The sequence below is a fragment of the Dromiciops gliroides genome, chromosome X (assembly GCF_019393635.1).
Source record: "Dromiciops gliroides isolate mDroGli1 chromosome X, mDroGli1.pri, whole genome shotgun sequence".
NCBI classification, from domain to species: domain Eukaryota; kingdom Metazoa; phylum Chordata; class Mammalia; order Microbiotheria; family Microbiotheriidae; genus Dromiciops; species Dromiciops gliroides.
The window spans coordinates 78,764,993-78,790,687 of NC_057867.1; the positions used below are offsets into that span (position 1 = coordinate 78,764,993).

At 43.0% G+C, this 25,695-nt stretch overlaps 1 protein-coding gene and 1 pseudogene across 1 annotated transcript in view; both read right to left on the reverse strand.

The window, feature by feature from the left end:
- Window positions 1-5,073: 5,073 nt before the first annotated feature.
- On the reverse strand, window positions 5,074-7,097 carry LOC122734003 (annotated as a pseudogene).
- Window positions 7,098-13,792: 6,695 nt separating this feature from the next.
- Window positions 13,793-25,695, reverse strand: part of TMLHE (trimethyllysine hydroxylase, epsilon) — a 100,172-nt gene continuing 88,269 nt past the window's right edge. Inside the window, exons 5-8 of the mRNA XM_043974224.1 lie at window positions 20,733-20,852; window positions 16,493-16,729; window positions 15,356-15,494; window positions 13,793-14,141 (exon numbers count right to left, since the gene is read on the reverse strand). Of these exons, the coding sequence (XP_043830159.1) occupies window positions 14,010-14,141; window positions 15,356-15,494; window positions 16,493-16,729; window positions 20,733-20,852 (628 nt within the window). The 3' untranslated portion in view covers window positions 13,793-14,009. The remainder of the gene's footprint in view (window positions 14,142-15,355; window positions 15,495-16,492; window positions 16,730-20,732; window positions 20,853-25,695) is intronic.

Below are 25,695 nucleotides of genomic sequence, written 5' to 3' on the forward strand. Positions count from 1 at the left end.
ACACTGGTGGAGGGAATAGCCATATCAGTGAGATCATGGATCTGTTGAAGTCTAAAAGGGACTTTCCAAATCACCTATTTTAATCCCTCCGTAGAGGACAGGCCTCTTCTTGCATACCTGCAACAACAGGTAATTTCTCATTGAGAATAGTTCGAATTATTTGGAAATTCTAGTTTGTCTGTCACCATCTTTCTGGATCTTGGTTTAGTCATCCAGTGTGTTTGTCAGTTCTCCCTCCCAGCTGCTTCCTATTATCTGCAAATTTGAGATTTACCATCTATGTATTTGTGAGGAATTGGGGGATAGAGTTGTCTCCTCTCAATAGGGATCAATTCAAAAGCTAATTTAGAACCTCTGGGAAGGTGATGAGTGAATCAAGATAGAGAGATTTTTCCCATGGAAAAAGTCAAGCAGAGGGGTGGGAATACTGAATCCCAATTAGCCAGTTCTTGCTAGTAGATTATAACCCTTGAAAAAGGGAAGGGCCATTTCACATTAGGGATGAGGAGGTAAAAGGGGGTCTGTGAGCCTCCATTTTTGGTCACCCATCAGCTGCACATGGGGTGGCCCGTTCTCGCAAGAGTGACAATAAACGATCCTTTGACACATCACCGCCCTGAATTCCAGAAAATTCTTGAGGCGTAATTTTCCTCACAGTATTCAATCTATTCGTTGATAAGAAAGCCAAACAGAATAGTGTCAAGCACAGATACACCATTACACTCCATGATGGGAGACCTTTCCTTCAAGTAAACATCACTCTTTTAATTGATATTTTTGCGATCTGGTTATTTTATCTTTCCCTAAATCTACCTCATTGTAATATCATCCAGTCTGTGATTTTTCCATGTTGCCCATAAGGAAGTTCTGAAAGACTTTGTTGAATATCTTTCTGGTAAATCTACATCTAAAACATTTCTATAATCTACCAATTTAGTAGATTATCTAAAAAGAAATGTGGTTAGTCAGGCATGACTCATCTTTTAAAACAAAACAATTCGGGGCAGCTAGGTGACACAGTGGATAAAGAACTCACTGGCTTTGGATTCAGGAGGATCTGAGTTCAAACTCGGTCTCAGACACTTGACACTTACTAGCTGTGTGACTCTGGGCAAGTCACTTAACCCTCACTGCCCTGCCAAAAAAAAAAAAACTCCCCCCAAAACAAAAATAAAACAAAACAATGCATTATTTTTTATTATTGATGTCTTTTATTTTTATATCACCTTTACTTCTAAATATATTTCTTCCTTCTTCCCTATCAAGCTAGGTGTCCTTTGAAGCAAAGAATAAATAAGGGAGAAAAACAATTATAATGTTAAAATGATCATATCAATCAAGTCTGACTATATATATTCCATATCTCTATTTTCCTCATTTTTCCAAGGAAGGGAGAGAGGTGAATTCTTTCATTTATTCTCTAGAGTTGTTTGGTCACTATAATTAAATGATCACTCTTGTTTTAATGTTATTCCCATTTTCAACATTGCCATCATTGCATATATTGTAATGATTTTACTTTACTTACCATTGCTGACCCTCATAACCTCAACCTTCAGAGACCTGGGAAATTTAATCTCCTTAGTTTTGGAATTTCCAGCCCCAGGGCTGAGCTGACTTAATTGGTAAATACAAATCATATCACATCCCATTCAGCCATTCACCAAGGTAATCTTGCCATCTGCCTTGCTGCCACATGAGTATCTCCCTCTCTCCTCCTTCTCTCCCCTATCCTCTGTCTCTTACTTTGGAACCATTATCAAATCACTGGCCACTTCTCCCCTTTATGCAGTGTCTCCCCTATTCAGAATGTAAGACGCTTTAGAGTTGGGATTGTCTCAATTCTGTATCTGTGCCCCCAGTGCTGAGTACAATGCCTGGCACATAGTAAACACTTAATACATATTTCTCATCCATCCATCCATCCATTCATTCATTCATTCTGCATAAGTTCATTCATTTTCTCATGTTCTTTTTTTTTAGTGAGGCAATTGGGGTTAAGTGACTTGCCCAGGGTCACACAGCTAGTAAGTGTTAAGTGTCTGAGGCTGGATTTGAACTCAGGTATTCCTGATTCCAGGGCTGGTGCTCTATCCACTGCACCACCTAGCTGCCCCTCTCATTTTCTTTTGAATCCTTCATTTTCATTGTTTCTTACAGTGAAATCACATTCTATTCTATTAATGCACTGTCACGATTTGTCCAGATATTCCTCAATTCGATCAACCAATCAGCAACAAGTATTTATTAAGCACCAGCTATGTGCTAGGCCCTGTGCTAGGTGTTGAGAGTACAAAAACAACAAAGAAAGTAACAACAGCTATCCCCAATGAGCTTCCATTCTAAAGAAGGAAAGATAAAAAGTACAAATCTAAGTATGTAGAGAATAAATATCAGGAGCAGAAATGCGAAGTAGTTAAATACAAAGTAGTTTGAGAGGGAAGATGCTTCCAGAAATACTTTCTGTAGAAGATGGTGCTTGAAGAAAGGCTTTCTCTGAGGCAGAGGTGACATTGTGTATTTGAGGACTGTCAGGACAAAAGCCCAGAGGCAGGAGATGTTGAAGGAAGTTTTGGTACTTTTGAGTTTGTGTTATCTCTGGGATATACAGTTGGAAACATTCAATAGGCAATAGATAATGTAGCACTGGACTTTGAGAGAGAGACTCGGGCTTGATATTTAGCTCCAAAAATCATATACGTCCATGGTAGCAGATAGCATGAGGTCTGAGAAAAGGCTATCAGATTTGGGAATTAGAGATCATTCATTGGCATCTTTGGAGAGAGGAGTCTCTTAATGAGTTGAGTGATGAGGTTAGCTTAAAGCCAGGTTACAAAGATTTGAGGAATAAGTAAGAAAGCAAGTGGAGGCAATGACCATAGACGGCTTTTTCCAGGTGTTTGGTTGGGAAAGAGAAGACAGACACAGAGACAGAGGTCAGGGGGAAGGGAGAGAAGATGCTTGAGGTTGTAATCTGCTGGAGAAGATGAGACAGAATGAACCCAGGGGTGTACTGGTAAATGCTTAGCAACTGGGCTCTCCAGGAAAAAAAAAAGTATGTGTACACATATTTTAAGTTGTTGTTGTTGGGTTTTTTGGGTTTTTGTGGGGCAATGGGGGTTAAGTGACTTGCCCAGGGTCACAGAGCTAGTAAGTATCAAGTGTCCTAGGCCTGATTTGAACTCAGGTACTCCTGAATCCAGGGCTGGTGCTTTATCCACTGAGCCATCTAGCTGCCCCGGGTTTTTTTTTAACTGAGATCTTCGGAGTTTTATTTATACTACTAAATAGATAAAAAGCCTACATATTTGTGTCTGTTGTCCAGTCAATACAATTGCCATTTTCTTCTACTTAGCTTTCCTATACAAAGTCATGACCAATTAGTGTAGCGGTCAATGGCACAAGGCTTGGAATAATGCAAAGGTATAAAATAAAACCTGTTGGCAGCCTTGTCCCAAGATACAAAACCTGAATTTCAAACAATGTCATAAGCATACATGATCTAAACTGTATATGAAATCAAGAATGAAAATAGTTAATACTGCCATTATTCTGCCCAGTATTTAACACAGATTTTAGCATTTTCCAAAATACTCGTTATTCATTATTTAGTGTCAGCATCCTCAGCTTTGCAGATCTTTTTGAAATTTAAGTGGAATAATAATACTTCTTTCAGTGTTTTAAAAATACAAAAGTTTTCCCTCGGAATTAGTGAAGGAAAGCAATTCCTTTCCCAGGCTTTTTAGTAACTAGACTTGATGCCCAGAAATTTGGAAAAAATAAAACTGCTATTCTTCAACAGGGCAGAGAAATACTTCTTGTTAATCCCAGTTATCAGAAAGGGAACAAAATGTAACATAAAATAAGTTTTTTGTCTAGTGAGAAGGAATTTTCTTTCTTTCTTTCTTTTTTTAGGGCAATGGGAGTTAAGTGACTTGCCCACAGTCACACAGCTAGTAAGTGTCAAGTTTCTGAGGCCGGATTTGAACTCAGGTCCTCCTGAATCCAGGGCCGGTGCTCTATCCACTGCGCCACCTAGCTGCCCCCAAGGAATCTTCAATTATGTGCATACATATTAATCTCAGCAAATGTAACACTGAAACTGCAAGACAACATGAATTAAAATTTTGTTTTCACTTGTTCAAGTTTCAAAGAAATTATTTTGGGAAGAGGCTACACTGAAATTTTTGTGACCCAACCTCCTTAAACAGAGTCAAGCTGCTCTTAATACTAACTCACCAGGGACAGCTAGGTAGCACAGTGGATAAAGCACTGACCTTGGATTCAGGAGGACCTGAATTCAAATTCGGCCTCAGACACTTGACACTTACTACCTGTGTGACCCTGGGCAAGTCACTTAACCCTCACTGCCCCACCTAACACCTAAATACTAACTCACCCACATGGCACAGTATTCTATATTAAGATATATGCTTAACAGCAATCACTCACAGACAGAATGAGACAGAGGTGAATTACCTTTGAGAACCTTCTCTACATTTAAACATTAGCAATACTGAATTTATTCTGTGGAATAGAATCTATAGATTATACACACATACATACATACATACATGTATATGTTTTGCATACAAAGTATCTAGTATGTGATAAAGGTTACATTTTTCATGCCTGGAACAATTCCCTCATATAGAGCTGGCAAGGACTTCATCTGGATAGGTTCTCCCCTGTTCTAAGCTCTGAGTCATATCTCATGTGGGAGTGAGTTCCTAACTGAAGGGGAAATTTTGAAATCCAGTTTCTGATATGAAAAGGTGAAGCAGGGCAAAAGTAAACTCAATCTTCAGGTTAGAGACAGGATTGGGTTTTGTTTAGATCACTATCCTGATACTTGACCACAGCACAGGGACCTCTCAGTGTGATAACTGTGGGCCTGTAGTGGGCATGGTACTTCATCAAGGAGTTGAAGAGGGCAGCTAGGTGGCACAGTGGATAAAGCACTGGCTCTGGATTCAGGAGGACCTGAATTCAAATCCGGTCTCAGAGACTTGACACTTACTGGCTGTGTGACCTTGGGCAAGTCACTTAACCCTCATTGCCCCTCAAAAAAAATTAAAATAAATCAAGGATTTGAAGGGCATGCTGTAAAGGGACCTCAATCCAGCTGTGTCTTAGGCAATCCGGTCCCCAGACTTTTGTAAAACTCATCTTGAGTATGCAGACTGGTCTAGATCATCCACAGCAATCCGAGCAACAGCTGACAGACTGATAGTAGGGGCTATTTCCCGTCCTGAGCCACTGCCTCCTGCTCCAGCCTGAGCAGCTGCTGCAGCTCGTGCAATGGCCACCTGTTATCATATCCGACAATGGCACTGCTATAAACCAAACACCTTAATATATGCACTGCGATAAATCTGATGAACAGCTTTTCCTGGTGCTGGCCAGTTTCTCTGTCTAGTCAGTAACTCTGTACAAACACTGCATGATCGCTGAGGCACCCAAACATCACCTTCTCCTTAACATTCCAACTGCACACACTTGCCTATGCACAGCTTTGCTCTCTCAATGGCTTCAGTTCTGTGAATGTTGGAGAGCTGACCCAAGCAAAAGTGGTCTCCTCCAGATGGGTCCTTATATCTTTTGGCAGTAACAATTGGGCCTAAAGAAACTTTAAATGTCTCTCCTACCTGAACATCCATTTCAAAGTAGGCAACTGAACAGCAGTATTCAGGAACAGGATGAATGGAAAGGAGAGGCTGGAATACAATTTCATTTGTGAACTGACTTGTAATGTTCACTATGGGTGATATAGACAGGTGATGCTAAAGGTGACTATTTGGGTGGTAAGGAACATTAGCCATATATGCTGCAGCTCTACCTCCAGTCCAGGTGGTAGTACTGTTATGATGGCAAGGAGTTGTCCAAGTAGTGGTAGTTAAATCCATTTTGCTGCTGTCCTGGCTAAGGTGCTGAAACTATCTGAAGTCCTTCACCATCAGTGAAACGTATCAGTATACTGGTGGGCTGATTCATAGAAGCCACAGGAATGTTGGGAAAGTTAATGTTGCTGGTAGTGTTAGACTCTCCCTCCCACTCTCCCCCCCTTCCATACCACTCATAATTCAAACAACAATAAGAAAAAGAAACAAAACCTGCAAATAGTCAAGCAAAACAAATGTGCTTGTTGGACATATCCATGTATGTATGTATTTTGAGTCAATCATTCATGGACCAATCACTCACCTTCCCTCCCAATCCCTCAGGTGGATCTAACATGGTTGAGTTGTTGTAGATCTCTCAAGATGCACAGTTACTCAATAGATGCTGTCTGGTCTAAATTGAATGTCCTTCAGAGGACAAGGATGGACGTCCCTCGAAGTCATGAACATACTAAATGGAGCAGAACTTTGCCTTGTCAATCCTAAGAGATCAATGCCAGGTGATACAACTTATTCATGATGATATGGATTCTTAAGACACGATCATATTTTAGGTCAAAAGGACATGTTTAAGTTCACTTTTGTGAAGATCAGGCCACCTCCAGAGATGAGCATCTAGCACATGAGGGAAACTTTCCTGACCAGCTACCTGAAGCCTGCCATCCAATGTCCTCTGTGCTGTGAGACATTTGCTAGGCTGGGCCCATTTGTAGTTATAGCTGTTATTAAAGAATCCAATCCATCCTTCTTTTTTAGCTTCTTTACCAAATTTTCTATTGCTGAAAATTTAATATTCTTCGTTTTGTCTAAGGTACATTGAATTATGAACAATGCTCAGATATGTGTCATTACTTGTGGAAGTTAAAAAAGAAATAAAAAAGGGGCAGCTAGGTGGCGCAGTGGATAGAGCACCAGCCCTGGAGTCAGGAGGACCTGAGTTCAAATCTAGCCTCAGACACTTGACACTTACTAGCTGTGTGACCCTGGGCAAGTCACTTAACCCCCATTGCCTCAGCAAAAAAAAAAAAAAAAGAAAGAAAGAAATTACTTGTGAAGTGTTAGTAATAGACATATGTTCCATTTGTTACCTTTTTTGTCTTTTGATTCAAATCAATCTCAAAATCCAGGAGCAGTTATGATAGTGCCCAGGCAGGAAGGAACAACTCCCAACACAGCCCATGGGCAAAGACAGTTAAAGACAAGGGATTCAGGGCAAGTTTGGTTCGGGCCCTTGCATGACCCCTCACCCCCACCCACTCCATGGAGCCACCTCCTCCTTCTTTTCCTTGGCTCCTGGGGTTGAAAGGGAGCAAGACACCACTGAGAGGGGGCATGGATTCCACCACCCACCCAGGATACTCCATTAAAATGACCACACTTTTAAGGGTTTCTGGGTTTTTTGTTTGTTTGTTTGTTTTTTTGGTCAGGCAATTGGGGTTAAATGACTTGCCCAGAGGGCAGCTAGGCGGTGCAGTGGATAAAACACTGGCTCTGGATTCAGGAGTACCTGAGTTCAAATCTGGCCTGAGACACTTGACACTTACTAGCTGTGTGACTCTGGGCAAGTCACTTAACCCTCATTGCCCTGCAAAAAAAATAAGAGAAAGAAATTAAATCAAAGGCATTAGAATAGGCAATGAGGAAACAAAACTATCATTCTTTGCAGATAAAATGATGTTATACTTAGAGACGCCTAGAAAATCAACTAAAAAAACCACTTGACAATGAACAACTTTAGCAAAGTTGCAGGATATAAAATAAACCTGCATAAACCATCAGCACTTCTTTATATGATATGACCAACAGAGCCCAGCAGTAAGAGATAGAAAGAGAAATTCTATTTAAAATAACTGTAAACAATATAAAATACTTGGGAGTTTACCTTCCAAGACAAATCCAGGAACTATATGAACACAATTATAAAACACTTCACACAAATAAAGTCAGATCTAAACAACTGGAAAAATATCAATTACTTATCGGTAGGCCAAGCTAATATAATAAAAATGATAATTCTACTTAAATTTACTCATTAAGTGCCATACCAATCAAGCTACCAAACATTATTTTATACAGCTAGAAAAAATAGCAAAATTCATCTGAAAGAACAAAAGGGCAAGAATATCAAGGAAATTAATGAAATTTTCAAAAGCACAAAGGAAGGTAGCCTAGCAATACCATATCTCAAACTATATTATGAAATAGTAATCATCAAAACTATCCAGTACTGGCTAAGAAATAGGGTGATGCATCAGTGGAATAGACTAGGTACATAGGACACTGTAGTAAGCGACCATGTTAACCTAGCGTTTGATAAACCCAAAGGCCCTAGCCTTTGGGATAAGAACTCACTATTTGACAAAAAGTGCTGGGAAAACTGGAAAACAATAGGTCACAAACTAGCTATAGACCAACATCTCACACTGTATACCAAAATAAGGTCAAAATGGGTACACAATTTAGACATAAAAGCAAATGAGAAGATCAAGGAATAGCCTACCTGTCAGACCTATGGAGAAGGGAAGAATTCATGATCAAACAAGAGATAGAGAGTATTACAAACTGCAAAATAGATATTTTGGTTATATTAAATTAAAAGGCTTTTGCACAAACAAAATCAACAAATCCAAGATTTGAAGGAAAGCAGAAAGCTGGGGAACAAAACTAAGTGTTTCTGATAAAAGTTTCATTTCTCAAATATATAGAGAACTGAGTCAAATTTAAAGAATACAAGTCATTCCCCAATTGATAAATGGTCAAAGGATATGAAAAAGCAGTTTTCAGATGAAGGAAGCAAAGCTATCTATAAGCATATGAAGAAGTACTCTAAATCACTTTTTTTTTTAAGTGAGGCAATTGGGGTTAAGTGACTTGTCCAGAGCCACACAGCTAGTAAGTAAGTGTTAAGTGTCTGAGGCCGGATTTGAACTCAGGTACTCCTGACTCCAGGGCCGCTGCTCTATCCACTGCGCCACCTAGCTGCCCCTCTAAATCACTTTTGATTAGAGAAATGCAAATTAAAACAAATGTGAGGTACCACCTCACACCTATCAGATTTGCTAATATGACAAAAAAGGAAAATGTTAAATATTGGAGAGGATGTGGGAAAATTGGGACACTAACGCACCCTTGGTAGAGTTGTGAACTGATCCAACCATTCTGGGAGCAATTTGGAACTATGCCCAAAGGGCAACCAAACTGTGCATACCCTTTGATCCAGCAAAATGACTACTAGGTCTGTATCCCAAAGAGATCATAAAAAGGGAAAAGGACCTACATGTATAAAAATATTTATAGAAGCCCTTTTTGTGGTGGCAAAATATTAAAAATTTTGGGGATGCCCATTAATTGTGGAATAGCTGAACAAGCTGTAGTATATTAATGTAATGGAATACTATTGTGCAATAAGAAATGATAAACAGGCAGATTTCAGAAAAATCTGCAAAGATTTATATGAACTGATGCAAAGTGAAATGAGCAGAATCAGGAAAACATTGAATCAGCAAAACTGTGTGATGGTCAGCTATGAAGGATTCAGCTCTTCTCAGCAACACAATGATCCAAGACAAGTACAAAGGACTCATGAAGGAAAATGCTCTCCACATGCAGATAATGAACTGATGGACTCTGAATATAGATTGAAGCATGCTTTTTTCATTTTAGTTTTTGTCTTTTGATCTGTTTCTTCTTTCACAGCTGTGACTGATGTAGAAATAGGTTTTACATGATAGCACCTGTATAACCTATATAAAATTGCCTACCAGTATAAGAAGAGGGGAGGGAAAATATTTGGAACTCAAAATCTTATAAAAATTAATGCTAAAAATTGTTTTGACATAATTGGGGGAAAATATTTTTTAAAAATAGTGGGGGGCAGCTAGATGGCACAGTGGATAGAGCACCGGCCCTGGAGTCAGGAGTACCTGAGTTCAAATCCGGCCTCAGACACTTAACACTTACTAGCTGTATGACCCTGGGTAAGTCACAACCCCAATTGCCTCACTAAAAAAAAATAGTGCATAAGGTCCCTGAGAGCAGACTTTTCTTTTTCTCTTTGTATCCCCCATGCCCAGCACAGGGGCTGACACACAGAAGGCCCTTGATAAATGCTTGTTGAGTGAATGAATCCAACCAATCAGGGGTGACCAACAATGGTGCATACTTGTTTCAGGAGGTAGAAAGTTCCTGGTTCTTGAAGGCATTCAAGCAGAGTATTATTAGGGTTGTTTTCAAGCACCAGGCCTTGAGTCAGGAAAACCCAAATTCAAATCCAGCCTCAGACACCAGCTGTGTGACCCTGGGCAAATCACTTCACCCTGTTTGCCTCAGTTTCCCCATCTATAAAATGAGCCGGAGAAGGAAATGGCAGACCACTCTAGTATCTCTGCCAAGAAAACCCCAAAGGGGGTCATGGAGAGTCAGACATGAGTGAAATGACTCAACAACTACTGCACTGGGTGAGGGGGAGGTAGCACTTGACAATCCATGAAGCCCCTTATGAGTCTAGGGTTCTCAAGTCAGTTCAAACTATAGAAAAGATATAGCATGTGTGAAGGTGACCACAGGAGATTGGGGGGAAAACCATAGAAAATAACCACTGCCAAGAAATCCTTGCTCCAGAACACAAGCTCATGAAATCTCACCCTTTCTTTTTTTCTTATTTAGCATTTTGTTTTCCCAACTACGTGTAAAAACAATTTTTAATCTCACCCTTTCTTAACTTACTCCTGAGAACATGAGAAATCCATTAGAATGTGCATCAGGAAGACAGCCAGATGGCACAGTGGAGAGAACACTGGCCCTGGATTCAGGAGGACCTGAGTTCAAATTCGGCCTCAGACATTTGACACTTACTAGCTGTGTGACCCTGGGCAAGTCACTTAACCCTCATTGGCCGCTCCCCCAAAAGAATGCACGGTCCAATTGATAACTCCACAGTAAAGGGCATTGGGTTTTTATTAGGCAAAAGCCTTAGGAAATGACATGAAAACATTGTAATGCAAAACCCTTTACATTTGGCACCTGTTACAAGACACTTCATTATTCCACTGATGTGGATATTGGGGTGAGGGGCGGGTGTCAAATTATCCTCTGACAGCAAAAACATCAAGGACTTGAAATCTCACAAGTGGCTGCCCCTTTGTACCAAAGTTAAAGTTGGATGGTTGGATTCAGAGGGGTTGGTAATAAATAGATGGGCTGGACAGCCTTTGGATCTAGACCTTCCAGTCCTGGGAGGAGGCAGTGTGGTCCAATGGCTCTGTGTTCAGAAGAACAGGAATCAAATCCTGCCTGTGTGACTTTGGGTACCTTTCTGGGCTCAGTTTCATCATCCAGAAAATTAGAAAGGTTGGACGGGATGACCTCTGAGGGTCTTTCCAGTTCTGCATCTACACTCCTATGAACAAATAGGAAATAAGGTGCCTGCCGTATATAGCATTTCCTTCATAAGAAGGAAAATCAGAAAAATTTGGGGAAAACCCACCAGTCTGGATTTAGGGTATGCCACCATGCTCTTTAGACGACTTGGCACAGATACCCCCCATTCCCTTGCCCAGACAAAAGGTGGAGTGTGAAGAGTGTTTTATACTGCTCCAACAGTGAAAGAAGAAGGTTGGAATTACCTTGGGTAGGGGCCAAAGACCTGGGAAGACTCTGGACAGTCGGTTTTCTCATCTTTTTAAAAAGTTCTGCCTATGGGTTTTGTTGTTGTTGTTTTGGGGGATTCTGGGTATGAACCTGTTCTTTCCTCAGCAACTTCTTGGGTGAGGAGACTCCCTCCACTTATGCAGGCTCACATAGGCAGTGGGTTCCAAGGTGGGATTTGTGATTCCAAGGTAGACAATGATGACTCTTTGCATTTGCTCATTTGTAAAATGGTTCTGTTGCCTTCTCTTGGACACGGTTAGGAAGCTCAAGTGAGATAGTGTATGGAGAATGTTCTAGAAACATTTGAGTGCTATATATATCTAGGGTATTATGATTAGCAACAGCAACAGTGAGGCCACTGGCTTGGAATTATAGGCAGCCAGGGGGCACCACAGTGCACAGAGAATTAGGCCTGGAATCAGAAAGGTCTAAGTTCAAATCCAGCCTGAGACACCTAGCCACGCTAGTGACTGGGCCAGTCACTTGATCTCTGTTTACCTCAGTTTCCTCCTCTGTGAAATGGTGGATCAAAATGGCACCTGGCTCCCAGGTTGTTGTGAGGATCCAGCTCAATTCATGGCACCTTGCAGATTCTCTAGAAATGCTTCTTCCCTTCCCTTCCCTTCCCTTCCCCTAAATCCTTAAGTTTTCCAACCCCCTTCTCCTCTCCCTCCTCTCTCTCTCATGCACATGCGCACGCACGCACACGCGCACACACACACACACACACACACACATACACCCCTGTCTCATCCATCCACTCTGTGGTTTCTCATCTGTGTCTGGGTTGTCCTGTAGGGGACTCCTGTAATATCGGCCTCTTGGGCTATTAGGAGGCAGAAATGAGCCAAATTAAATTGCTTTGCAAACCTGGAAGCCCAAGAGAAATGGCAGCTGTGGCACTGACCAGCCAGGCCAGAGACTGTCTCCCTGTGTAGCAAACTACACAAGCAGAACAATGCAGGGACTTTGGTCAAGAAATCATCCCTCTTTACTACTTGGTGAGAGGTGAGACTCTTGGCATCAGCTCCTTCCTTATCAATTCGGGCAGTTGGCCTGGTTTATTTCTAAAATCTCTTTGTAATCTGACATCAAATGTGTACTAATCTGGGGTCATAGGGCCTGCGTTCAAATCTGGGTTCTGCCACTTACTGTGTGACCTGGGGCAAAGACATTACAGCTCTCTGGGTTCCTGTCCAATGAGAAGCCTGCCCTCAATGGCCTCTGAGGGCCTTTGCTCTAAATCCATGATCCCATGAGCCTGTCCTTTTTCCTCCCTGGGCTAGTTTCCTCATCTATAAGTGGAGGTGCTTTTATCAGATGGTCCCTAAGGTCACTTCTATCGCTGCCATCCTGTGACCCCCCTCCCCAAGTCCCACGGGAGATTTATATGGCTGAGAACTCCAACCATAACATGTTCTAGAAAACCACCCTACCTAAGAAAGAAACCATCAGAGCCAAAGTATGAGAATGCTTTCTTACAACAAAGTTATACAATTCTGGACACTGCAGAAGACAACCAGCTTCTGCTAACTTAAAGGTGTCTCAGTGTGAAGTGCATTTGAGGTTCTTGCATCCCAGCTGTGTTCCTTGATGCCTTATCTATGCTTCAGTTTTCTCATCTGTCAAATGAAGGGCTTGCATGTCTTTAAGGACATTTCCCATGATTCAGTGAAGAGAGAAGATTGGATTTGGAATCAGAAGACCAAGGTTCACATGCTGGCTCTTCCAACCCCAAAGCAGTATGATCTTTGGAGTCAGGGGCTTGGGTTCAAATTCAAGCCCAGTCACTTACTACTGCTGTGAGCTTAGATAAGCCACTTCCTTATATAAAATGTGGAAATTGGACTATCTCTGAGGTTCTGTCTAAATTTAAACTTCTGATCTGATTCTACCTCTGCTCACTGACCTTGCTAGAAAGCAAAGGATAACTGGTAGAGACCTCCTGACACTCCCTCCAACCTTTCCCTTGAGGGGGAGAAAGGAGACCTGGGTTTGGGGCCTGACTCTGATGTATGACATGGGAATCGGTCATTCAATTTCTCAGGGCCTCAGTTTTCCTAATCTCTAAAATGAGGGGGTTGAACTAAATGATTAGCTCTCTTCCAAGTCTAAGCAATATTCCTCCTAGTCGAGCCTATTTTAAGAGATTCAGATACAGTGGGATTTATTGTGGGTATAGCATGGGAGTGAGCTGATCTGGATTGATCTGGATAGGCCCAAGAACAACAACAACAAATTTCTGCTCTGTAGAAGAGATGGGAAGTGCTTTGCTATCCGATGGGGGACTTTGGAGCCTAGTAGACCCTCTCTTATGTGTGCCCCCATGGCAGTAACAAGAGAGAGCTTAAATGTTCTGGGGTGCCCTAGGAGGCCGATCAGTGACTGAGAGATTTCCTGCTCTTCAGGATATGCAATGCTTTCTGGGAGCCAGTGTGCTTCATTTCCACGGCTGGAGTTTTAAGCTTGAAGTCCTAGGAAGCGGGCTGTGTTTAACACATCATCTCTTGTTAAGTAACAGCCACACAGATGGCGATAGCCAGTGAATGATTCCCGGCCATGTAGAACACGCCAGTTGTCTATAAATAGGGCCTGTGAATGAACAAAAGCAAAGAGAGGCCACCGTCAGGAAAGAAGACAATGACGGGGTTCTGAAATCACTGGCGATCACTTTAAAGAAAAGCTTTCATTGGACAGCTCTGAGTGAGCTCTGAAAACCAGTCACCATGTTTGGATGCTCAGTGTCTGTGGAGTCCCTGTGGTGGGCCCTGTTAGAAGCTACAAAGGGAAACGGTAGCACCAGCCAGTACCTATACTTGAGGAGGCTGAACTGGTTGAAATTATGCTCTCTTCATAGAGAGGACCCAAAGAAGCCAGGCAACTACTGAACAGTCCCTGGCCTCAAAGGCCTATCACTTATGGCCTTGGGAAACTTGCTGTGTCTCTCTACTTCCAAGGAATGTTGTGAGGTCCAAAGGAGCATTTGGCAGGGTCATGTCCATGAGCATTTTGTTCTGAGGATCCCAGCCTTCCTTTGGAGTCCTCCCAAAGTGCTACCTCCTCAGTGAGACCTTTCTGGATCTCCCTTCTGCTAGTGCCTCCTCCTCCTATTACCTTGGATAGTACTTATTTTGGACCTGCTTAAAGACACAACGCAAGCTCTGTGAGGACAGGGACTTTTCCATTTCTGTCTTTATATGCTTAGTGACTTAGTGAGCTTAGTAACTACTTGGTGATTGACTGAGTAAAATTATCCCTCTTTTTCTGTTACCCTTCTGCTCTTCCTCAAAAGATATCAGACTTCTCACAAGGCAAAAATGATAGAATATCTTTAAAGACCAAGTTCAGTCTTTTATCTTTTATTCTGGAAGGAGTAGGAAGCCACTGACAATTCTTGGGCAGAGGGGTGATGTAGCCAAAGTTGGGCTTTAGGGAGATAATTTGGGCAGCTGTATTTCTGATGGACACTTTTGCAATATAATCAGTGCTGGTGAAAGGACCCTACTATTTTTTCCTTTATACAAAATGCCATCACTGTGCTATTTCCCTAGACTTTCTTACTCCTTAGTCTGAAGGCCCAGGCATTTGAATGATCAGTCCTGGGCCCTCTTCTTCCCCGCCCCCCCCCCATTCTACTTCACTTGGGGATCTCATTGGCTCCCATGCATTTAATGACCATCTCAAGTTCATGCTGAAAGCAAGAGCAATGACACCATCTGGAAAGACCAATATCTAATTCCTTGGCTCAATTATCATCACATCCAGGGCAAACAACTTTCATTCCATGCCGAAAGTGGGGAACTCACCTTGCCTGGCTTCAGTTTGATCCATAACTCATTCTCTGGCCTCCTCAGCTCTGTGGTGAGTGTCCTGTGTGCTGCGTACCAACGGTGAACGACATCATAAGGCACAGTGTTGATGACAGCACGGTCATAATTGTTGTACCTATGGTACAACCCAGAAAAAAGAGAAATCTTCTTTTATAAAGAAGGCTGTAAGCTAAGTCCAAGTAACAACTGTGAGCCTGAGAGCCTGAGAGTAGGAGGGGAAAAGGGGTCAGGAGATAATGCAGATCAGCAACTTCTGCAATTTCTTATCTCAGACATTAAGAGGTCACCCAGCCAGGATGAGCCAGAGGCAGACCCAAAACCCAGGCCTTCTGGGCTCTGAGGCCTGCTTTCTATTATGCTGCCTCTTAGCATAGGTAAAACATGATCTAGAGCAGGGCTCCTTAAACTTTTTCCAAGAAATGTTTATGTAACCCAGGTATATAGGAATATATATATATATATATATATATATATTTATATATATATATATTTTGGTCAGTGCACATTCAGAAATCTTTTACTGTTGCTAAATTTTTCACAACACCCACATTCAGTTATGCAACCCCATATGGAATTGAACCCACGGTTGAAGAAGCCTTCATCTAGTGTGTCCATATTGCAGAGACCATTGATATCTTCATTAGTAAAAGGGACTTAGACACATTCAAAGTGACTCTTGCTGTTCTACTTACTAATTTGTGGAAAATCAATGAGTCAGGCAGGGCCCATTTAGATTTGACTTTTGGGTTTCCACCTCTTTTAGGAAATGCGTGTCACTGAATCTCCCTGAATCCAAGCCTCTGTTGTGGGGTTGTTCTCACTTTTTAGTTTCTGAGCTTGCCTAAGAGCTTCTTCTAAGATTCTCCCTGGAGCAAAGGTCTTTAGTGATAAAGCCTGTGGCAGCAGCATATCATTTCAACTGATTCCCAGGAAGCTCCTCAAAGGGAATGACCCCAATGGTGCAAGATGTCAATATCATGGTGAGCACAAATGGAAGGACTCGGCTGATTTGCTTAAGGATCAAGAGTCACTTTAGGGAAGGTGAGACCCTATTGGGCTCTGGTTGCTTGTCACACGCTCTGCCCAGGCAAGGGGCAATTTCTTCATGCTCACCTGATCAAGTAGAGCTCTTTGTTCCATGGGTAGATATTCAGGACCGGACCAACCCCAATCATGTGGTTGTGGCATTCTCCCACATTTTCAATATACTCATGTTTCAATGGCACCTTGCTGAGGACATCAAAGTCTGCAGGAGCTCTCTGAAGGACCTTTTCTGCTGCATAGAATCCATCAACAAGCAGGGTCCTACCACCAGTCCCTTCATGTTTGAGACAGTGAAATACCTGAATGCTAAAGGGGAAAAAAGGGAAATCAGGAAAGCCCTCTGATCATCAGTGAACCAAGGATCTCATTGGGACAGGAAAGAATTGGGGGGAAAAATAGAAAATCCCCATCACAAAATTATCCAGCAAAAACATGGCTGCCCAAATGATGTCCCTAAAGTCTCCTCGGAGCACATCACTCCTCTGCTTCAAGGATAAAAGATACATGACAGGGAAATGTCTTTAAAGCCCACCGTTCTCGGCTCATGAAACATTCTTCCCCTTCTGAACTCTATCTCCTGCATATGGGCCTTGGCCTAGGCTAGCCCTCCCAGGACTGCAACTGTCCTCCCTCCTCAGAAAATGCCTAGTTCCTTTTTGGATAGTTTAGGAAAACTCTTTCTTTTCCAAAACAAAGTTTAGATGTTTTCCCTTCATGTCCTTAGTGTTTTCTAAGTTAACATCTGATGACCGGCCGCCCCTCCCCAACCCCAGGTGGAACGTAAACTATTTTCTCATCTTTGTCACGGTGCCTTATAAATAATGGACAAGACACTTACAAAATGCTTGTTGGGTTGGAGAGGATTGCTTTGGGTCTGGTACATGGCAGGCATTGAAATGAAATCAGTCAATAAACATTTGTTAATCACCTACTATGTGTCAGTGATTGTGCTAAACATTGAGAACATAATGAACATCAAAATTCAGTCCACCCTCCTTCTCCCTCAAGGATTTTGAAGTCTAATGAGGGAGGCAACAAGCAAACAGGTATGGACAAAGAAGCCCCATACAGTACAAGTAGCAGATCACCAGCAGAGGGCAGACACTAGCATTGGGGTGATAAGGAAAGGCTTCCTGTAGAAGGTAGGATTTCAACCCTTGGGATTGAAGGAATTCAGGGCAGTTAGGAAGCAGAGGTGAGGAGGGAGAGCATTCCAATAAATAATCTTTTTTTTTAAATTGTATTTATTTATTTTTGCAGGGCAATGAGGGTCAAGTGACTTGCCCAGGGTCACACAGCTAGTGTCAAGTGTCTGAGGTCAGATTTGAACTCAGGTCCTCCTGAATCCAGGGTCAGTGCTTTAACCACTGTGCTATCTAGCTGCCCCCTCCAATAAATAATCTAATGGAATATTTCAGAATTAAAAGATAAGAGTGTTGAAAAAGACCTGATGCACAAAGAATCCAGAAATACAGTGTCATGAGAAAACACCATTATTTTTTATTATTATAACTCACCTCTCCCAAAAGCCATTCTGAATATATTTACTTTTTTGGGGGGCAGGGCAGTGAGGGTTAAGTGACTTGCCCAGGGTCACACAGCTAGTAAGTGTCAAGTGTCTGAGGCTGGATTTGAACTCAGGTACTCCTGAATCCAGGGCCAGTACTCTATCCACTGCACCACCTAGCTGCCCCCTATATTTACTTTTAAAAGGCAGCATGAGGTAGAGAATTAGTTGAACACTTGGGTCCTGGTCAATGTTGTAAGGATAAGTTTGTTGCCTCCACATGACCAACTCCATTTGGTACCTGAGTAATTATTATATAAGTCGTTTTTTCTGTAATAAGCTAAGAACTTTAATGGTATAGTTTGGCTATGACAGGTGTGTCTTCCAAATTTGGTAGACAACTACTAATGATGTGTCCATCCCCGATGTTTGTTAAATAACTACCGATGACATGTGTGTTCCCCAGGTTCGGAAAACAACTGCTTAATGTTTATGTCTCCCAAATGTAGTAAAGAACTGATAAACACTTGCTAATGATATAAGGCAGCTAGGTGGCAGTGCAGTGGATAAAGCACTGGGCTTGGAAGCAGGAAGACTCATTTTCCTGAGTTTAAATCCAGACTCAAACACTTGACACTTACTAGCTAGATGATCCTGGGCAAGTCACTTAACCCAGTTTGCCTTGGTTCCTTGTCTATAAAACGAGCTGGAGAAGGAATTAGCAAACTACTCCAATATCTCTGCCAAGAAAACCCCAAATGGGGTCATGAAGAGTTGGTTATGACTGAAACCACTCAACAACAACAACAACAACAAAATTTCTCCACCTATACAGTTGAGGTCAGTTGAGGTCTGAACTTTTCTCAGGCTGGTCCTGTAAGGAATCTTACATTCACCTTTTTGGGCAGCTAGGTGGTATGGTGGATAGAGCGCCAGACTTGAAGCCAGGAGTCAGGAAGACCTGAATTTAAATCTGGCCTGAGACACTTTCTAGTTGTGTGACCCTGGGCAAGTCACTTAACCCTGTTTGCCTCAGTTCCTCATCTATAAAATGAGAAAGAGAAGGACATGGAAAACCACTCTGGTATCTTTGCCAAGAAAATCCCAAATGGGGTCATAAAGAGTTGGACACAACTGAAATGACTGAACAACAACAACATCAATTTTGATGAAGTTTCCTTTCATCATAAGCTTAGGTAATCAACCACAGATCAGAACTTGGGTGTAGGCAACTAATACCTATAGCTAGAACTATAAGAAACCCACCAGACACCCCTAGTCTTCAGCCTGCTCTTGGGTCATGATGGAGGCTGACTCCTGCCTTCCCTGCACTTGAGACTGGATTCCCCTGTGTTAGCTTGAGGGCAGTGCTAATTTCCTGACAGAGATTTGCTGACTTTCTGGGTCACCACCTCAGAGGGAGATACATGGACTCCTACTGGGCAGAGAGGGAACCTCACTCACTGTTGAGTATTAGTTTAAGATATATTTAGGGGGCAGCTAGGTGGCGCAGTGGATAAAGCACCAGCCCTGGATTCAGGAGGACCTGAGTTCAAATCTGGCCTCAGACACTTGACACTAGCTGTGTGACCCTGGGCAAGTCACTTAACCCTCATTGCCCTGCAAAAACAGAAACAAAACAATAAAAAAGACATATTTAGTGGGAAGCCCTAAGAAATCAGGTTGGTGGTTTGCTTCTAGAGATGTCAATGTCTGTTTTGTCTAATAAATAATATAAGTGAATGGTTGCATGCATTCGATTAATGAAGTTGATTGCTAGCATGGAGAAATGGAAGTCTGCTGAATGTTTCTCTCCTGCTAGCTGCCATAAATAATGGTGACTCCTTTGTGCACAGATATCCTGTAGTAGTCTGTTTCTTTTACAAAACAGATTAGCCTGAATTTTAAGTCTTCTGTTGTTAGGACTAATGACTCACTCTAGGTTCCATAGCAGTGTTGGTTAGGTGTAAGTGAGAGATCCAAGGGGAAAGAAGGTGTGGCCATCAACGACCAGTGACTCGGAGGTGGGGTTTATTGATGCTTCATGCCCTAGTTCTGAGTCGAGAAATAAGTTGTGATAGCTAGTAGTGCCAGTAGCTACAGTGGCGGTGGCGGCAGCAGCAGCAATGGGAGCAGTGACATCAGCAGCCTTCTCCTCATAGAGGGGAGAGCCAGCTAGACAAGGTCAGAGGGCTAACATTTGACTAGTTCTCCCTTCCTTGACCTCCTCTACAGTGAGAGACAATGATTTCCCCCTTTTAATGTCCCCCTTTCTGTGTCCTTTCTGTTTTCATCAAGGAAAAGGCCTATCCTGTTTAGAAGAAAACAATGTAGGGAGTGTGATTAACATTGCAGAGGAAGGGGAAAAGAGCAATATGGATCTTGGGGATGTGTTAGGGGGTGGGCACCTTGGTTTTGATTATCTTTTCAAAATGTGTGGAGAAAGGGCATTTGCTCTACAAAGACGGAATTCTAGATCCTATACAATAATCACTCTGGGGAACAAAATTACTTAAAGATGCCAATTGCTTTGGGGAAAAAAACCCAACTTGAGAAAATGTAAACCCTTAGCTCTATAATTAGATCACTTTCTTTTCCTGTTTCAAATGTGAAGGTTCACTAAGCTAAAATCATAGAATGACTGTGCTTCCAGGAAGACAAGGACAGGAAAAAACAATGCAAATCACTGGCCTTTAAGCAAGATTTTGGTATGGCACTGAAAGGGCCAGCAGCCTACAAAGGGCACACAGTCGCTATCAGCCTAAGAGGCAAGCTCTGATCCTGGTTAGTTGGCTCACATACCCACAGGGCTCTTGGAAATAGGTGGTGTCAGTGTGGCGATCCAGGGCTAGCTTGGTGTAGGCCGTGTCTCCTCTGGAGAAATCAGAAGTAAAATTCCACACCCTACCATAGATGGTTTCTCTGTGAGATAAAGAGATGGAAGATGAATTGCTTGACATTTTAATTTTTCCCCTTCAATCTCCCCACTATCTCCCCTGAAATACTTTCTTATTTTTTCCTACAGCAATCAATAAGACAACCAGGCTGGAAAAAAAGATAACAGATTTCATCAAAGCTGAATATGGCAATATCCTCAGCCAAAGTCTGTTTACTGATCTCCCTGTCAAGAAGGTGGCATTAGAGTATAAAAGAGGCTAAATCTCTGGGGGCTCCAAAACCTCGAGCGACCTCTTAGAACCACAGACTAGAAAATCAGAGTTGGAAGGATTCTGGAGATTATTCAGCACAACCCTCATCCAATGACCTAACAGGGGGGCATTCAGCCTTGGCTTTAATACCTCCAACGACAGGGAGCTCACCGTCAAGGGGGCTGATTTCTCTGGCCAGCTCTATTGTCAGGAAGTTATTTTATAGTCAGCTAAGATAACATAAGAGTGCTCCATGCTGACAACCCCACAAATGTCTGAGGGTAGGTATGAGACTACTACGTCCCTATGGATTCTCTTTTTCAGACAAAGCATCTCCATTTCCTTCTAATTTCTTTCTGGGCTTAGTCTTCATACCCATAACCATCCAGATAATGAATGCATGTTTTTCATTTGTGTCCTAAGATTGTGGCACCTAAGAATTATACCTAACCAGTAAATCTGTCCAAATGGGAGCTGACCAACTTAGGACACCTGGAAAGTATTGCTCTTGCGAAAAGCACAGTTGGAAGACTTTATTCCTGGTTCATTAGCTGAGAAAGTGACTCAAACCTGGAACCTCAGCAGCTTTAATGTAGTGACAATACAAACCATCTGCTTTGTCTCCTCACTGGGCCGTTGTAAGGACCGAGAGAAATTTAGGTAAAGCGTTGCAGGAACCTGAAGTATCATCAGAAGAGATTTCATTGATCATTTCACATTTCATGGAACTGATGGTCAACTGAGAACTTGAAGCCTTTTGCCCATAAACCCCTATTAAGCTAGTCAGCCCTTTTTCCTCCCATTCTGTACCCTGCCAAGTTTATTTTTCTTAATTCAAGTATAAACTTTGCATTTGTCCCCATTCATTTCTCTTAAGTTTTACCTCATCTTTCTAAGGTGAATCTTATGAATGTTTGATTCTGTCATCAGACATTAGTCATCTCATTTATCCATTCATTCAACAAATTATAGGACCTCAAAGATGAGAAGTACCTCAGGAACCATCTAGTCTAGCCTTGACCTGAACAAGAATTTCTTCCATAGCATTGGCCAGTTAGCTTTTGCCTGAAAACCTTTAGTGAAAGGGATCCCCTACTTCCCAGGGTGGCCTCTCCCACTTTGGGCCAGCTCTCATACTTGGCGAGATTTTCCTAACATAAACCCATAACCCTTTTTGCATCTTCTACCTGTGGCTCCTGGTTCTGTCATCTCAGACCAAGTAAAGCCAGTCTAATCCCTCTTCTCTGGGACAGCCCTTAAGTTCTTGAAGAGACTTGTGATGATCTCCCCCCAATTTGGTCTTTTCCAGGCTAGACAGCCTCATAGGCTTTCCCTATTCTGGACACTCCAGCTTAAAAATATCCTTTTAAAAATATGTCCCCCAACCTCCCCACCAGTGCAGCACATGTAGTTTCACGAGGGCAAGTGACAGCAGGCCTAGCATCTTCCTTGGCCCGCATGATGTATCTATCTCTTTGATTGCAGCGTTAGTGTACTTAGCTGTGTGGACGAAAACTCTGAGGGTCTGTTCACGGACACTGCTGTTTAGCTGTGCCTCCACTACCCTGTGTGGATGAACTGATTTTCCAAACTTGAGTGTAGAACTTTATGTTTCTTTCTATTCTGCATTTCCTCTTCCTTGCTGTCATGGTCCTTTGTGAGAATGAAGGACAAGGGGGCAGCTGGTGGCACAGTGGATAGAGCACTGGCCCTGGGTTCAAGAGGACCTGAATTCAAATCCGGCTTCAGACACTTGACACTAGTTGTGTGACCCTGGGCAAGTCACTTAACTCTCATTGCCCCCCCCAAAAAAAAAGAAAAAGAAAGAAAAGTGAATGAAGGACAAACAACAACAAGATTTCATCCCCTTACTGGATTTATTCAGTCCATCGTTATCAACTGATGGGATCAGAGATGACTCCCTTCCCCTCATCCCTGGGCTGAAGAGCATCTTCTTGGCAGAGTGTTGTAGAGGGAGTGTGGGCTGGGGAAGCCAGAAACCTGCTGGGAATTCTAGCTCTGCTCCTTTCCCTTCCTAGAACATGCTTAGGACATACATGTGGAGCACATGGACTTGTTCTTTGCCACTACATATACAAGTCCATGCCCTGCCATACTCCTGGAGCTCCATGGTTGCAACAAGGATCCTTAGTCCTCTCTTGATCTTATGACAAATGACCACAGGAATCTCCAGTTTTGCCCATGTGTTTGCCACCCAGGCCAGACTTGGGAAGTGGCTAACCACATCCAGGCACTCAGTTTAATCTGAAAATATCACTATGCCCAGGGCTCGTGCCAGGCTCCAGGGGCCATCAGAGAAATCTAATGAAGGCCAGGATCCTGGAGTTGGAAGGGATTTGAGAGGTCATTGAACCCACCTTGACCCCTTTGGACAGAGGAGAAAACTCTTAAGGAAGAAGATTTTACCCAAGCTCCACCGTAAAGGAAAAAGCACGGGATACAGAGGACCTTTAGTCACAACAAGCTAGGGGAACAGATCTACCCTAATGAACTGCACCCCTGAAATGGCCACCCTGGGGACAGCAAGAAGAATGTCCATGTCGTTGGTAGCCTTGAGCTTTCTCACCTGTTCCCCCATTTGATCCTGATGGAGCAGACCACATCCTTTGGACCATTTCCCAGTCTGCAGTCAAATAGCTGGTACGGCATGAGGACAGGAATAATTCCTGGGCTCCCACCAGCAAGCCATAGCAACTCACAAAGCAGAGCACACATGCATATAATAGAACTTATTGAATGCTTGTCATTCACAAGCAACCTTGTGAGCTCTTGGCAATGACTAAGATCATCCCCAGAACAAGAGAGAGGAAATGACTGTCCACAGGTGTTAAGCGACTTCTCTTTGGACTCCAAGTCCAGTGTCCCTCCCAACCGTGCTGTGGACACAACCAATCTGCTGCTGCACCAAAAGCCACTGAGAATGAGTCCATGCTTAGCCTCTAGCTTTGGCCTCTGCCCATTCCTCTGTCCTGGGCCTTCAGATCTCTGACAGCTCAGGTTGCCCCCGTCTATCCCATCAGGCCTCAATCCCTGCCTGTGGCATGACCCCTGGATCCCCATGTTCTAATAGCAGCTTCTCGCCCCAGCGTCACCATGATCTTGGTCTCTCCCAACCTATATTCCACACAACTAATGGAGTATGGGAATGAATTTCCATGCTATTCTCCTGCTCCAACCTATCAGTGTAGACTCCCTCTGATTCATTCTCTGTGTGGCCAAATGGTCCTACCTGCCATTGCCTATATACATTTCATCTTCTGTCCCCCAGGTCTGGCTGCCTCCATCCTCCTCACCTTTCACCTCCACCTTGGGCAATCAAGGCTCAGCTCAGCAGCCACCTCCTGTCCAGATCTCTTCAGCTATCAGTTACCTGCCCCCGCTCCCCTCCCCACCATCTCTGTATTTGTGCCCCCAGCACCAAGGGCAGTGCACAGCCCATAGCAAGCACTTAGTAATTCCTGGAATTGAAATGAGCCGTTGAGTCATTTGATCATACTCTTGTTGTCTGAGCTCTAACAGAGATTGTCCAGGGCTCTACTTGCCTCTTGGGCCGGTGTAGGGTGTGTTAAGGGAAGACTAATATCTCTGGCATGAGGGCTGCCGAGTCCTTTCCAAGGCTGCTTTTCACCTTTGGTGTCTACCCGACCCACCTAACTCTCACCTGTGGCTCCAAGAAGCTGAAGCATGTGCAGTGGCCACACCCTAGTAAACTATTTCAGCAGTCATTGATGGGTTAGGTGGGTATCTACCCTAAGCACCTTCCCCTGGTTCCCTGTCTACGATTTGTTCCAACAGCCATGAAGGACGCTGAAGCAGGCACCATGGAACACTGAAAGCCTGGTCAGAGATTGAAGTCGCCAAGGCCATCCACTGTGTCCTTAGCCACCACCTTGACTTTTGTCATGCCACTGGACTGTGATGATTCTAGAAGAGAGAGTGAGGCCAACGACTTTGTGCAACTCTGCCTCACTTAAATCCAATTTATACACAAGTCAAAGGACTTCTCCCATATCATTTTACCATCTTTACCTATCTCAAAGTCCTATGGTGACAGGTGAGTGACAAAGCAGCAGGTGCAGATACACTGGAAGCTGTGATCTCAATCCTGCACGTAGACACCCCAGGCCATAGGGTCATCTTCTCACTGGAAGCAGCAGTGGCATTCTGCTCACTTCCTGCTGTGAGGAGGGGGCTAGAAAAGGTACCCTCAAAATTGTCTGCTTCACTCAACCCCGGCCTATTACCACAGTGGGCAGGGGTCCCACCATGTGGTCAAAACACACACGCAAAAAATGTATAAAAACCTCTGCAAGGATGACTCCACTCAACATTGCTACATGGAATGTAGGAAAACTTTTAGATAACACAAAATCCAGTAGACCTGAAAGATGAACAGCTCTTGTTGTGAGAGAACTCAACAGGTATCACATCCAAAGAGTAGCCCTGAGTGAAATAAGGCTGGCAGATGAAGACCAGCTTATAGAAGTCCGAGCTGGATACATGTTTTTGTGGAGTGGCTGCAGTGAAGGGGAGTACTGGGAAGCTGGCATAGGTTTCACCATCAAAACTAAGCTTGGATGCCTCCCAAAAGGCAT